This window comes from Oncorhynchus tshawytscha, unplaced genomic scaffold (assembly GCF_018296145.1).
Source record: "Oncorhynchus tshawytscha isolate Ot180627B unplaced genomic scaffold, Otsh_v2.0 Un_contig_12279_pilon_pilon, whole genome shotgun sequence".
NCBI lineage: Eukaryota > Metazoa > Chordata > Actinopteri > Salmoniformes > Salmonidae > Oncorhynchus > Oncorhynchus tshawytscha.
The window spans coordinates 1056-17500 of NW_024607381.1; the positions used below are offsets into that span (position 1 = coordinate 1056).

A 16445-nucleotide genomic window follows, 5' to 3' on the forward strand; every position below is an offset into this window, starting at 1 on the left:
CTGAAAACGGTTGTCCTGGTTAAAGAAGCAATAAAACTGGCCTTTCTTTAGACTAGTTGAGTACTTGAGCCAGCATTTGTGGGTTTGATTACAGGCTCGTGGCCAGAAACAAAGTACTTTCTTCTGAAACTCGTCAGTCTATTCTTGTTCTGGAGAAATGGCTATTCCATGTGAGAAATTGCCAAGAAACTGAAGATCTCGTACAATGCTGTACTACTCCCTTCACAGAACAGTGCAAACTGTCTCTTGCCAGAATAGAAAGAGAGGAGTGGGAGGCCCCTGTGCACACCGAGTGATACAAGTACATTAGAGTGTCTAGTTTGAGAAAACAGACAAGTTCAACTGGCAGCTTCATTAAATAGTACCCGCAAAACACCAGTCTCAACATCAACAGTGAAGAGGCGACTCCGGGATGCTGACCTTCAAGGCAGAGTTCTCTGTCTAGTGTCTGTGATTTTCCAACCAAAGAGAGTGAGTCACAAAAACACAAATAATGATCAAATGAATCACTAACTTTGATATTCTTCATCAGATGACACTCCTGGACAACATGTTACACAATAAATATATGTTTTGTTTGATCAAGTTATATTTATATCCAAAACCTCTATTTACATTTGGCTTTGCCTCCAAAACATCCCGTGAATTTGCACAGAGCCACATCCATTTACAGAAATACTCATAATAAACATTGATAAAAGTGTTATTCACAGAATTAAAGATATACTTCTCCTTAATGCAACCGCTGTGTCAAATTTTAAAAACTTTACGGAAAAAGCAAACCATGTAATCTGAGTACGGCGCTCAGAGCCCAGCACAACCCAAAAGTATATACGCCATGTTGGAGTCAACAGAAGTCAGAAATAGCATTATAAATATTCACTTACCTTGATGGTCTTCATCAGAATACACTCCCAGGAATCCCAGTTCCACAAATGTTTGATTTGTTTGATAAAGTCCATCATTTATGTCCAAATAACCTTGGTTCCGTTCAATACACAATCTAAAACTCACACGCGCGGGCAGGTCCAGGCAAAAGTTCAGACTTAAAAGTCATATTACAGTTCGTAGAAACATGTTAAACGATGTATAGAATCAATCATTGATGCTTTTATCATAAATCTTCAATAATGTTCCAACCGGAGAATTCCTTTGTCTGTAGAAATGCAATGGAATGCGAGGTAACGTTCACATGAACGCGCCACGAGCTCGTGGCTCTCTGCCAGACCCTCTGACTCATTCCCTCATTCCCCCTCCTTTACAGTAGAAGCATCAAACAAGCGTTCCAAAGACAATTGACATCCAGTGGAAGCCTTAGGAAGTGCAAACATGACCAATATCCCACTGTATCTTCAATAGGGAATGAGTTGAAAACGACCAACCTCAGATTTCCCACTTCCCGGTTGGATTTTCTCTCAGGTTTTCACCTGCCATATGAGTTCTGTTATACTCACAGACATCATTCAAACAGTTTTAGAAACTTCCGAGTGTTTTCTATCCAAATATACTAATAATATGCATATATTAGCAACTGGGACTGAGTAGCAGGCAGTTTACTCTGGGCACGCTTTTCATCCAGATGTGAAAATGCTGCCCTCTAGCCCAAACAGGTTAACAATATTTAAAGTTTCGGAGTTAGAACCCATCAATGCTTTTCAACCTGTCCCCAAATTAATATAATTGGTTCAGAGTTTGTTTTGATATTTCATCCTGCGTGTCCTGCAGCGGTGTGGTCAGCATGTTAGAGAGCTCCGGGGTCAGTAGAGCACAGTGTTGTGGAGCACTCAGATACAGATACAATTCATTCTGACATGTGGCTAGAGTAAGGAATGGCGTCTCTGGGACGTTCAGCATGTTGTAACCTTCTGAAAGCCACCCATGTTGGAGCCAGAGAAAAAAAGGCATCTGTAAGTCAAGGGCATCAATTTAGTTAATGCATTTTCAATATCATCTTAATTCACCCTCTAGTGGTCATATCGTAGATTAGCCCTGTGTTTTCCAATCCTGGTCCTGGGGACCCAAAAAAGGGTGCAACTGTTAGATTTTGAGTAATTAAAATCATCAAAGGCTTGATGATGAGCTGGTTAGATGAATCAAGGGTGTTAGTGCTAGGTCTAAAAGCGGAAATCTTTGGGTCCCCACGACCAGGATTGGGAAACACTGGATTAGTCCATTCAAACCATTAGGAATCATCATCTCATCCATGTCACCCACCATCTCCTTGTGCCCCGGCATGTTGCAGTGGAGCACCCCGGTGGGGAAGCTGACTCCGAGCAAGGGCCCAGAGAGGCTGCTGGGGCCATAGACCAGGTGGGCCCCCCTGTGGTGGAGACCCGTAGATGACCGTCCCGGGACTGACTGCCAGGCTGGCCGCAGGGAGGGCATAGATCACAGAGCCAGGGGGGCAGGGGGCGAACCGTCGGGCAGCATGGTGTAGATGGCCAAGCCAGGGGGATGGCTGAATTGATCCCCAGTCCCCATCCCAGAGGAGCTGCAGTCTACCACATCGCTCTCACCACCACTGTCCCTCGCCTCACCTGAGGGGTCAAGCACGCACACACACACACACACACACACACACACACACACACACACACACACATCACACACACACACACACACACACACACACACACACACACGTTGCTGTGTTGACTCTCACGGTTTGCTGTATCGTAGTGTAACGACAGAGGTCTAAGAGGAAACTTGCAATGTGCCTATACATACCTCTTCCTTTGAAAGTGTGTGAGGATATGTGCACCGGAGGGGAGTAGACCCAGTATCCCCCCTCCAGGCTGGGGACCATCCCTGCTGACCCCCCCTGCGCCTGCTGCTGCGGTGCCCCCCCTGTCAGGCGAGGTAGGATACTGCGACCCTAGACCTGAATCCTGAGTGCCCTGAGAACCCTTAAGCCTAATTCATACCAAATGCAATATAAGAACTACAAATAGCCATGCAAAACGGCGATCCTGCGTAATTGTGTAGGAAAAATACGCAAAGGTGTACAGCCCCGCAATTATAAACTCGACACAAGTAAGCAGAATCGCCATTTTGCGGTCTTGCAGTATAACTTAGGCTTTACACATACTACATAGAAAACACTTAAACCACAACTCCTCTGGCACCAAATGACCGATCTGCACGAAACTTGATACATGGCATCTATGGACCAATATCTCCCAATGCAACAATTTCTAGGCTAGTATGTCAAACATACTGACCGATAAACATCCATGTGGGCATGGTCTGGCACATAAATTCATACAGATCCGACACCGATATTTGAATTGTACCAAAACTTAGTGTACATATTTCAAACACTGTCAACACTCAACATATGCAAGCACATTCAGATCGACCACACGGTTGCGCTGCAACAGGCACATGTTTTTATCTCTTGAGTTTGGCTGCATGGTGGCACTGTTAGACAGGAAAAAGCGTTAATGCAAGCACATTGGCCCATGTTCTTTATCGAGACTCTTGGAAAATGTTGCATTTAATTCTTTAGAGTCTAAGATGTTGGGGGGGGGGTGCTAAACTGACATGGAATTTTTAAGAATGTCATAGTATGGATCATTTTACATTCAATAACACATTCATAAATGTGAAAGGACAGTCAAAAACATGTATAATAAGAAACAAGGTTTTGAAGTGTCTGTCCTAAATCTAGGAGATGAGAAGAAAAACACTCAGGAAGAAAAACTTCAAATTAGTGGATTTGGCTATTTCAGCCATACCCGTTGCTGACAGGTGTAAAAAATCGATCACACAGCCATGCAATCTCCATAGACAAACATTGTCAGTAAAATGGCCTTACTGAAGAACTCGGTGACATGAGTTCTCAACATGGCACCGTCATAGGATGCCTCCTTTCCAAGAAGTCAGTTGGTCAAATTTCTGCCCTGCTAGAGCTGCCCTGATCAACTGTAAGTGCTGTTATTGTGAAGGGGAAACGTCTAGGAGCAGCAACAGCTCAGACGCGAATTGGTAGGCCACAAGCTCACAGAACAGGGCCGTCGAGAGCTGAAGTGCGTAAAATTGTCTGTCCTCGGTTGCAACACTCACTACCGAATTCCAAACTACATCTGGAAGCAACGTCAGAACAAGAACTGTTTGTCGGGAGCCTCATGAAATGGGTTCATGAAATGGGTTTCCATGGCCGAGCAGCCGCACACAAGCCTAAAATCACCACGCGCAATGCCAAGCGTCGGCTGGAGTGTTGTAAAGCTCGCCGCCATTGGACTTTGGAGCAGTGGAAAAGCATTCTCTGGAGTGATGAATCACGCTTCAGATCTGGCAGTCCGACGGACAAATGTGGGTTTCGAGGATGAAAGGAGAACGCTACCTGCCTTAATGCATAGTGCAACTGTAAAGTTTGGTGGAGGAGGATTAATGGTCTGTAGCTGTTTTTCATGGGTTAGGCTAGGCCTTCTGTGCTTCCAACTTAGTGGAAACAGTTTGGGGAAGGTCTGGCCTGTTTCAGTATGACAATGCCCCGGTCATGAATCTCCTGTGAAGATCTGAAAATCAGTTTACAATGGGTCCGCTCTAAGTTGGCCGTTTTATCTCCCATACAATGAAAGGTAAGTTAAAAATCCCTTCGTTACAACAGGGAGAGATTTTGTAGTACTGTGACATCCAAGATTGGATAATGAAACAATATTGCTGTAATCTAAAAAGTTGGAAGGGTCCGTGGGTACTTAAATAACAATTATGTCAGATCAGTTGTTGTTTTCGGATCTCATTAAGGATGGTATAACAACAACTTTATCTCTGAATGTGTATTTTTCCCAGTAGTCAGGTTTACATCCAAATGTTGTGGAACTTCTAGGATTAAATATGAAACTCTTTATGAGAAGACAAAATGTGATCTTGGCCTTCTAAATAAAAAAAATGTTTTTTCATGTGAAGTTTATCCAGTCACTAACCACGCCTACGTCAGCACAGACATTATTCCAAATGTAATGGAACGCCCTTTTCCCCAAGTGTTTAAAAAGGACTCGCTGAAGAATTAACATTAGACATTTTAGAAGTGGTTCCACCTGAATATGTTACAAATGGTTTTAAAACTACAAGACCAGAAAATGGTAAGACACTCCGTGACTATCTTGAGTGAAGAAGATGAAGACTACACAGGAACATTCAGTCTGTAGTTGTTTAAGTGCTCTTAGTCTAGTAAACTCGACCAAGAACCACCGGGTGGTACTCAAAGATCCATTCTAAAGCATCCATTCCCTATCAATGACCATTGGTACGTCTGACGTACCCATTATAACAGAGCCCGCTGAACAATCTACAATTACAAAGACTTTGATCTCTGGTGGACAAACCAGAGACGCTCTGCCGAATTATTCCCAAGGCGGACCGGCGATTTCAACAGAGACACAATGAGACATACACACTTAAATTTGTACATTGCAATTATTTTCGAATGAGCGGCCATTCATGTGCATAGTTCTCAACTGTATCTATGATAGTTTAGTCCTTTGTCTCTTCTCCCGCTCTTTCTTGCATGCCCCTTCCTTTTCATTTTTGTAACAAGCCATGATATCGGGTTACTCCACTAGGGACTTTTGTTTAGTAATTAATGTGTAAGCTATCATGTTTGGGTGTTTCTGTGTGATTATTTAGTTAGTAAATAAATAATTTAGCCAATTTGAATATCGCTGATTCAATATTTATGCTAGGTTTATGCTAGGGATTGGAAGTCAACGACGTTCAGAATGAGACTGAAGGTAAATAACAATTAAGGTTTGGGTTAATTAAAATGTAATTCCCAATAAGCCTATACAGGTTTGATTTATCATTAAAGTGATTCATCAATTAAATTTGCTTTCGCATGCTCATTGTGGCCATTTCCACAGTACAAATCCAGTGTTGACGGAAGTCCTGCCTTCATGGGAATTCCATGTGGTTTCAGCCCTCAGGGATAAGTGACCCCTGGTGGTAATACATCTTTTTTTATATATAAAAATTCAGTTGAGACCCGACCTTGTCTCACATCTATAACAAGTGGTTACTCTTCTGATATCCAGCCAATCTTACCTGATTGGATATTGTCATCTCATTCAATTTAACTAAGTAAAATTGCGAGACTTTTCAAATGGATCTTTTGAATAATACCCAAATTGATTAGTTTCTACAAATGAGACAATTTAAACTTTTCCACATTAACCTTGATACAGCTACACTTTCAGGTTAATTAAAGTTTCACTCCCAAATAGCCTATACACAGGTTTGGTTTATTATTAACATATCAATTAAATTAGCTTTTGCAAGCTCATGGAGTCCAACTAATCCAGTATTGACAGAAGTCCCGCCTTCGCGGGAATCCAATGTGGTTTCAGCCCTCAGGGATAAGTGACCCCTGGTGCTAAAGAATCTATTAAAAAATGATTTAATAAATTCAATTTAACTAAGAAGCTAAAATTGTCAGACCTAACTTTTCAGATTAATCATTTGGATAAGGTCCAAACTGATTTTTTTCTACCAAAGAGACTATTTAAACTTTTCGATATTAACCTAGTTACAGCATCGCTTCCAGGTTAATTAAGGTTTAATTACCAAATAGTCTATACAAGTTTGATTTATCATTGACAATGTTTAAATCACTTATCGGGTTAGTCCACTAGGGCTTTTCATTGCCTTGTACAGTAATGAATGTGTAAGCTATCCTGTTTGTGTGTTTATGTAATTCTGTGTGGTTATTTAGTTAGTAAATAAATAATTAAGCCAATTTGTATATTGCTGATTCATTATTTATTCTAGGGTTCAGGCAGATTTTAAGTCAACGACATTCAGAATAAGACTGAAGATAAATAAGAATTAAGCTCCAGGTTATTTCAAATGTTATTCCCAAATAGCCTATACAGGTTTGATTTATCATTAAAGTGATTAAATCAATTAAATTCGCAAGCTCATTGAGGCCATTTCCCATAGTACTAATCCACTATTGACGGAAGTTTCGCCTTCACAGGAATTCCATGTGGTTTCAGCCCTCAGGGATAAGGGACCCATGGTGGTAATGATTTTTTTCCCCCATCACTTAAATTTGCTTTTGAAAATCCATTCACATTTAGCTCCCACATTACTGATCCATAATTGATGGTTCATTAAAGTCTATAAATAGATTTAAAAAATCTTTTTTTCAGCTCCACATTTTTAAAAATAGAATGTGCAAGCTATCAGAGCGGGTGGTTCCCAGTCCCACGCTAATTAATGAACCCTCACCTATAAAATGATTGATCACTTACCTCAGCAGCGATAAACGCCATTAGCGGAAAAACTGCAGAAATTGCATTCTAAAAGTTCTCTCCACTTCAGCCCTTATGTCAAAGATTGGCATCGGTCCAGTACCGCAGAGCTCAGCAGAAGCAAGTGATAGAAATGGCTGATATGAAGGGACAGGTGGAGAGAACCGAGCAACTAATGACAAAAGCAGGAAATGAAAACTTTCTGCTAGCAGAGGAACTGTGTTTGAAACCTGAACAATTAAAAGTAATTGCAAATACTTACGAAGGTGAATGAGCAAACTCTTTGACAAAATCGTTTTCTACAGGAACAACTCGATTTAGCAAAAACTAAATACCCAGTAGTCCACTCCAACCTAGATAAATCTGTTGAGTTAACTACAAACAGGAGCGTGCAATTTGATAACATGCAAGCAGTTTTGATGAACGTTAGTCAAAACAATAATGTTCTAATCCAAATGCTGCAAACCAAAGACGATCAGTTAATGAACACAATGACTAAGTTGGATGACAAATCAGCAGAACTCATTGAAGTCGCTGACCAAATGAATGATGAGAGAACTCAGATGAAGATGGAAATATTGATTTCTAAGCAAGTAGAGGAAATCTCATCACTGAATCTCTCGCTCCGTACTCAAGACCTCCAAATGCAAACCATGACAGATAAGTATGAGGCCGAACGGAGCAAGTGCGGCACTCGCATGTCTAAAATCAGTACTCTAAGCAGCCAAGTGACTACAGCGTTACTACCCAAACAAGCAACCAAAGCTCGGTACTCAAAGGAGTGAAGACGAAAGAAGGTTTTAGACTTTGCTTCCCTCACATGTGTCCCTCAGTCTTCTCCTCTTGGCCACTCATCAAAACCTTCCGCATCTTTGACCCCGTTCCAGGTCAGCCAAACGACACAGGCATTCTTAGCAGGCATAGAGGACACCTGGGGTGGCTACCCAAACACTACGGGTTCTTACAGGCTTTACCTGTTGACGCGAATATCGAATAGAGGAGGCGAGGTTCATTCGTCTACAACAGCAATAAGTGCAAAACGACCACGCTAAACCTGCAACAGCTTTGAGATTAGAATTCAGTGGTTCTGCGACTCGCAAACACAAAATCTCACTGGCTAACACTGTCAAACAAGCTCGGAATGAACACCCACAAGCGTACTATCATAGGCTTCGTTCAGCTTACTTTGGCCTACTCACTGAAACAGGAATGGAAGAGCTGTTACCATTCAAACAAATGTTTCTGTCAAACATGTATCCCACCTTCATTACCTACGTGGGTCCTGCAGCCCATGTTGGCTTGCCTATCTTAGAACTCAGAGATCTTGCAAAAACAGTTTTAAAGGCATCAAAAGCAAGTAACGCTAGGATCCCTGACATCTCGGTTTTGAAGTTTGACCAGGAGCACTTACTCCAGTTAGAGGGTGCATTATCAAGTACTGGAGCATTGAGAGATGACGCACAACAACGGTTTCTACCACAAAACCATGATATCAATACCCACCGCAGTCGAAATAACTGTAAAGTACGTCGCCTTGGAAACGACTACCGCTACAATCGACCTGTTCGCCACGTTACTGCACCCGACCCACAAAAAGTGTCAGAGCACAAGGGTAACAAAGAGTTCAAGGACAATCTAAACGTAGACCAATGTTCTCTAGAAGTTCTACTACATGGAAAACTAAAGCTAGAGACATTTGAGAAAAGGGAAAAATATAAGTCACTAGGACTAGATGTGGAATCGCTGAATAACAGGTCCGCAGGAGTTAACACCCTTAGCAAGGACATTAAAAATCTAATTTCTCCCGCTCTCACTCGAGACCCTATCCAGGGCCCGCTCGTTCAAGAAACAAGTCAACAGGCTTTGTCTATAGCCTTTGACACAAAGGTTGCGAATAAAAAGGTCAATAGCTTCGCTAAAGCCAAGCCCACTCAAAATCCGTTCGGTCGATCTGCTTTCACCATGAACAGAAATGACACATCACGTCGTTGCGAACAACCACTTCACTTTGTGGAGAATATGTCCACTAAACGCAAGTCAAAATGGCCATTCGTGGAAACAGTCCTGGTGGACTGCTTAACCCGTCATGCGCTAATTGATTCGGGCTCAACAATCTCGCTCATCTCTCAAACATTGTTCAATGACCTGAAAAGGGCTTTGAAGCCAACTAAACATCGGTTAAAAGTGGAACGATGCGACACTACACTTCGAGGTTTCACTCAGACTACATCGCTTCTCACATTGAGACTCATGCTGAAACTACACTTCCAGGATGTATCGCTCATTCACCCTGTGTATGTTACCAGCCTCGAATCTGAACTCCTGATACTTGGAGCAGACTTGATGGATCGTTTACTCCCACTGATGGATTTGAAAACCAACCACGTATGGTCACAGTGCCGTCTCCACTGACCACACTGTCTTCTCCTAACGCTAGCTGCAACGCAGTCATCCATGAGGGTTACCTGTCGACAGCACCCTGTCAGAAAAATACATTTCAAAACCTCTTGGGGCTGAATCCAAGCCAAGGAAATATTACGATATCTCAACACATTCCATCAGCAAACCTGATTGACAATTATTTTCATGATTTTGAGCCAGCAAACTCTGTGAATGAGCAACTTTCCTCCTCCTTGGAGTCGTGCAATACTGTAGCTGAGATGAACTTCTCTTGTCCTTCGGACAGTTCCGCAAACACTGCAGCAGTCTCAGGAATAAAAGCATCAACGTGCAGAGAGTACTCTGCTTCCGATGATACACTTTCCCCTTTGTGGGGACTGTCTACCCATACAATGACACGAACGGCGTCAGTCCCGCATCCAACCCGATGAGTCCCACTGGTGAAACACTTTGCCATAACCCAGACAAATATCCCCGTGTCTCAGTTCGCAGGGACTGAAGAGGTTGCCACACGCAGACACTGTACTGACTGACAGGCCTCGACAGCCACTGAGCGTTTTGAAGCACAAACACCAGGAGACTTGGTTGAAAGGTTACAGCCAATCTAATAACAACACGGCCGCTGACAACTCGTACATTGGGTCCGAACTATTCGTTTGTGCCTCGGATACCAACACCAACCGCTGGTGAGACACAAAGGGAGGGATTACTAGCCCAGACCCATGATGAGCCTCATCGAGGCCGGTGGGGGGCGAGACCATGTGCAACACTGCACGAGGCCACCAGAGCAGGAAACAAATCTAGTTGTAAAATTCCCCATGAAAACAGAGAGGAGCGGACAGGCCCCTCGACGGGGATAACCCTAGAACACATCTAAGATATTATTGAGGTGTACCACATTAGTTGTATAAGAAGTCCAGTGAACTATCCACCTCAAAAAGAATTGTCAAAAATAAAATAAAAATTCAACAACAATTCAACTAGTAAAATGCTCTAATCTTGTTTTCCGGTAGAATAACATTTCAGAATAAATCGGCAGGATAACTGGTCCCCTTGAGTACCAGTACCAATACCAGCACAGTCAGTCCAGCCACAATCAGTAAGAAGGTTAGAGACCTCACAAGTCAAATTTGATTGATAACAGCGACAGAGGAGTTAGTAGTCACTCAGATTGCAACACGTGTAAGCGAAATCTCCAGAACACTCTTCTGATGGTTAACTTCTGATTAACACACGTGCCACTAATAAATAGAACTCTCCATTCAGGAGGAAAGTTATAAGAAGTCATGAACCTTGATCACACCGTGTGTGACTGGTTCAGTGCTTATAGAGTACTTCCGTCAGGAGGTTAGCTCCTCCGTGGATAACATAGCTATGAAATAGACTCCTTCACCACTATACCTATCACCACTACAATGGTGTACACATTGACGTGTAGTAAAACAACTCCACGTGCCCTTAACATATGTCTTGAGGTCGACATAAAAACTTACTGACCAGGCATTGACCTGGAAATGATCTAATGACGTCAGACTCATTCTGAACAGGTTGCAGCCTACCAGGATACTTGGTTGTCTTTCCCTTGGCATGTGCGCTTATGTAAGCATAAACGCACACCTACAACGGAACATTTAATGAGGATTTATGCGAGGACAACTTAAGGGTCCGAGCAAAATACCAGCCTTAGTAAAGTGGAAAAGTTACTCTGAGGCTCTGAAGTGACTCTACAGCGACAGTGCTCACCAGAGGTCCATAGGTCATTCCTGTAGACTGCCCGAAACTCATGCCTTAAGGCTGTAGATGTATCATGTAATTATCAACTTAGGATAGTGCCCTAAGCAACACACCGCGAATTAGGAACACCGATCCCAATCCGGGCATCCACTGCTCATCCTGGTGGTGGACTACTCCCTTGGCAGAAGGCCTACCAGGGTAAACCACTGGGGGGGACTGCCACGCTGATCCACAAATCAGGACATCCAAGGTTCATTCTTATGGTGAGTTGCAACTTACAGGATCCTTTTAAGTTGAATATACCAGAGGGGGACTGGCATGACTCTCCAGTGAAGATCTGAAGGATCAGGTTAGTGGGTCCTCTCTACAGCACCCTCTCTATCCCGCAGAGGGGGAGAGGGGTGAAAGTTGGCCATTTTATGACGCTCGTAAATACCAGCAGGAACTCTCACTCTCCCACACAATGAAAGGGAAGTTAAGTTAAAAATCCCTTTGTTACAGAGAGTGATTTTGTAACGAAGATTGGATAATGAAACAACATTTCTCTATTCCAAACAGTTGGAAGGATCCGTGGGTACTTAAAGAACAATTACGTCAGATCAGTTGTTGTTTTGGGATCTCAATAACGACGATATAACATAACTATCTCTGAATGTGTATATTTCCCAGTGGTCAGATTTACATCCAACTGTTGTGGAATTTATATAATTAAATATGAAACTATTTGTGAGAAGCTGAAATGTGATCTTGGCCTTCAAAATTATAAAATGGTTTTTCATGTGAAGTTTATCCAGTCAATAACCACGCCCAAATGAGCACAGACATTATGCCAACGTAATGGAACGCCCTTTATCCCCAAGTGTTTAAAAAGGACTCGCTGAATAATTAACATATTAGACCAAAACACGCAGGATTGCTGCCATTCAGTCTGCAGCTGTTTAAGTACTCTTAGTCTAGTAAACTCGACCGAGAACCACCAGGTGGTACTCTGATAGAACCATTCTAAAGCACATTTCCCTATCAAACGACCATTGGTACGTCTTACATATCCACTATAACAGAGCCCGCTGAGCAATCTACAACTACGAAAGACTTTGATCTCTGGTGGACAAGTCAGAGACTTTGTCCAATTACTCCCCAGACGGACTGGCGATTTCAACAGAGAGACAACAAGACATACACACATAAATATGTACATTGCAATTATTTTCGAATGAGCGTGTTACGGTTTTCTTCGGGTGAAAGAGAGTCGGACCAAAATGCGGCGTGTAGATTGCGATCCATGTTTATTAAACTGAAGCAACACGAATCTAAATACAAACACTACAAAACAATAAACGTAACGAAAACCGAAACAGCCTAATACTGGTGCAAACAACTACACGACAGACATAAGGACAATAAGGACAATCACCCACGAAATACTCAAAGAATATGGCTGCCTAAATATGGTTCCCAATCAGAGACAACGATAATCACCTGACTCCGATTGAGAACCGCCTCAGGCAGCCATAGACTATGCTAGACACCCCACAAAACCCCAAGACAAAAACGCACCACAATAACCCATGTCACACCCTGGCCTGACCAAATAAATGAAGACAAACATAATATACTTCGACCAGGGCGTGACAGAGCGGCCGTTCATGTGCAACGTAATCGCATTTCCATGAGCATAGTTATCAGCTGTATGTAAGATAGTGAAGTCCTTTGTCTCTTCTCCCGCTCTTTCTTGCATGCTCCTCCCTTCTCATTTTTGTAACAAGCCATCATATCGGGTTAGTCCACTAGGGACTTTTCAATGCCTTGTGTAACCTGTAAACTATCCTGTTTGTGTGTTTATGTAATTCTGTGTGATTATTTAGTTAGAAAAATACAATTTGTATATCGCTGATTCATAATTTATGGTAGGGTTTATGCTAGGGTTCATGCAGATTTAAAGTTGATGTTCGGAATGAGACTGAAGGTGAATAAGAATTAATGAATTGACTGGTGTAAGAGATCTTTATCTTTAAGAGACAATCGGAAAACAGTAACTCATTATATAAACTTTTTCCGTGGTGCCCCAGATTACTACTTAATTAATTATATGGTTAATTTAACAGCGTAATAATTAAACGTAGTTCATTGATTTTATAAAATAACATTCAAACACATTAATGACAGCAAAGACATGACACCGCCGTGTACAATGTGAAGTCCATACAAAAATGGTGGTTCGAGATAGGTGTGGAAGAACTTGACTGGCCTGCACAGAGCCCCGACGTCAACTCCATTTAACACCTTTGGGATGAATTGGAACCCTGAATGCGAGCCAGGCTTAATCGCCCAACATCAGTGCCCGACCTCACTAATGCTCTTGTGGCTGAATATAAGCAAGTCCACATACTTTTGGTCATGTTGTGTACTTAACCCCTTTTTGGGTAGTCAAAACTATCTTCAAACTTCCATTAGTTAAAAAAAACGCTACTGGTTACCTTCAGACGTGTCCCGTGACACTTGTTGGGGTCGAATGGGCAAAACAGAGAACACCATTAGTTTGTAGTCCAAACGGTTCAGACACTACCAAACAGAAGTTGGCAAATAGACCGTACCGACTTCAGACAAGTCCCCTGACACTTCATAGAGGAAGGAGGTGATCACCGTGTTCGTCTCCCCTCTCATAACAGTTTGTAGGTCAAACAATTTGGATGCTACAGACGTTTACACGAGAAGACCGATTTTTGGGATGTCTCATGGTCTGACAAACACCGCTCTAGCTCTGCAACCTTTCACCACAGATGCGGAAGTGCGACATCGGCCGATGCGGTGGACTGAGACCCATCCACTGCATCCATCTCTCTTAAACTGACAGATTTTGATGGGGATTATTTTATTATGTTACTTAGATTGACACACTGGTGCGTCAATTGACTCTAGGGGGGTTAAAGATGTGCATCCATAGATGATATATACCAAATGTTGTACCAATCTGTCTAGCAGTTCAGGTGAAGAAGATGTTTAAAGTAGTCAATATCATGTCCAAAATATATCAAAGGCATATTACATGATCTGCATGATCTGGTTGATTTTGAGTTCTGTTACTTGCCTAGTGTGGTAAGGAGTACAGAAGTAGCTCATCCTAAGGCAATGTGTCCAAATAGTCCTGATGGTGGCACAGTGGGCCCACAGCTTGAACCCCGGCATTGCAGCTTTCATCTTAATGGTAACATTCTACTTGAGACGCTGTGTCACCCTGCATCCCACTGCTGGCATGCCTCTGAAGCTAAGGAGGGTTAGTCCAGGTCGGTCCCTGGATGGGAGACCAGATGCTGCTGGAAGTGGTGTTGGAGGGCCAGTAGGAGGCACTCTTTCCTCTGCCTGCACTCTTATGTAGGTATCATAACCTGCCATAAAATAGCGCAATATCTGTCACTACAGGTGTAAATCTATGGGTCATGACAGTGTTATGACATTATGATATGGTTATGATCGTGTCATAACGTGTTATTACACAGGGTGTACATTTTTTTGATGTTTCGGTGGTATAGCATATCTTTTGTCGAATCAGGATTTCGTGGAGGTGGTTTCCTTCCCCAGAAGGAAACCGAATAAGTTTGCTTGATTTGGTTCTGGGTTCTTCTGAGTTTGCAGCCAGGTAGCAGTCATATCCACACTGACAATCCCATAAAGCATAACCATCAACTACTGAAACAGTCACAGGGAGGTTGGTAGGTGGTGGTTCCTTACATTTGTGGATGATGGGACATAGTACCAGTGACCCCTGGTCCTATGAGGGTCTCTGAGGCTGGATAAGACCTGGTTCTGCTGGACCAGGTTTTCCCTGAGAGCACACACCTCCCCCATAAGCTCCTCCAGGTTCCCGCTGTTCTCTGTGGAGTCTAAGTCACATTGGGGATATCAACAAAACAACAACAAAGTGGATTATTGTGCAATAAAGTATATTTAAAAAAATATTGATGTAGGCATCGAATCTTCAGAAAGACATACAGGGTTAGGCCTAATAGGTGAATTGGGGTGTTTTTACAGTGTTAAGACTGACTCAACTAAATAGGGCTAAAACAAACTGTTCAGCCAACTAACTCTCTCTAGCCAGGGCGAGCTGCTCCCGCAGTTGCTTAGTCTGGGCCTCTTGTCTGGTCAAGGCCCATTTCAGTCGATCCAGCTCCTGCTGTTGGATGCTGTGATCTGAAATACCCCCCAGGCTTTTTTGGTCCATCAAATGCATCTAATGGAAAGAAAACTTCAAATCTTACTCAGGTGAGCACAGATATTGTTAAATAAGAGTACATCTCTACTCATGTACAACACGGTGTGAGTTCCAAATAGCACCCTATTCCCTACATAGCGCTCTAGTCAAAAGTAGTGCACTATGTGCCCTGGTCAAAGGTAGTGTACTATATAGGGAATATGGTGCCATTTGGGATGCAGATTGTTTCTGTAGGAGTTGTAGTCTTAGCTTTTTTTAATACCCTGTACTTCAGTAGCTTTTTCAGTAGCTTTTGCAGCAGCTGGATCTCAGCCTCGGCTTTGGTCAGGTTCTGAGTGATCTCGGCTGCTAGAACCCTAGACCCCTCCAGCTCCTCCGCATCCTGCATTAACACAACACATCACAAATAGATTGACTCGATCTTAATGAGTCTTTCCTCGATTCCTCTCATCTTAACTCCTGGCCTCCTTCTCAACCGTATTGAATAAGGTCCGAGAGGAGGATTTTGAGATGGAGGAAAGAAGAGAAAGAAAGGGAGAAATTGAGGACAGATTCATTGAAAAAGAGCTATTCACTTTAGTCTAACACAGTCTCTCTACACACAGACAGCACCGCAAAAGTATAGGACGACGAAAAGGAGAGAGAGAGTTATTTAATCTACAGTGATTTATTTAGTCCCATAGGGCTCTGGTCAAAAGTAGTGCACTATCTAGGGAACAGAGTACCATTTGGGACACAGCCTATAGGTGTTTATGTTTATGAAGAGACACCCACCTCATCCCTCTCCTGGTTGATTTGCTCCACGATGGTGTGTAAGGAGCGGAGCTGCTCTTTGGCGGCTCTCAACT

At 42.7% G+C, this 16445-nt stretch overlaps 1 protein-coding gene across 1 annotated transcript in view; it reads right to left on the reverse strand.

The window, feature by feature from the left end:
* Window positions 1-14312: 14312 nt before the first annotated feature.
* The window catches only part of LOC121842452 (centriolin-like), a gene marked incomplete at its 5' end in the record, with an annotated part of 3052 nt that continues 919 nt past the window's right edge, over window positions 14313-16445 (reverse strand). The window contains 5 exon segments of the mRNA XM_042312440.1: window positions 14313-14773; window positions 15117-15268; window positions 15471-15615; window positions 15860-15979; window positions 16372-16445. The exon segment at window positions 16372-16445 is cut by the window's right edge and continues 106 nt beyond it. Coding sequence (XP_042168374.1) covers window positions 14756-14773; window positions 15117-15268; window positions 15471-15615; window positions 15860-15979; window positions 16372-16445 — 509 coding nt within the window.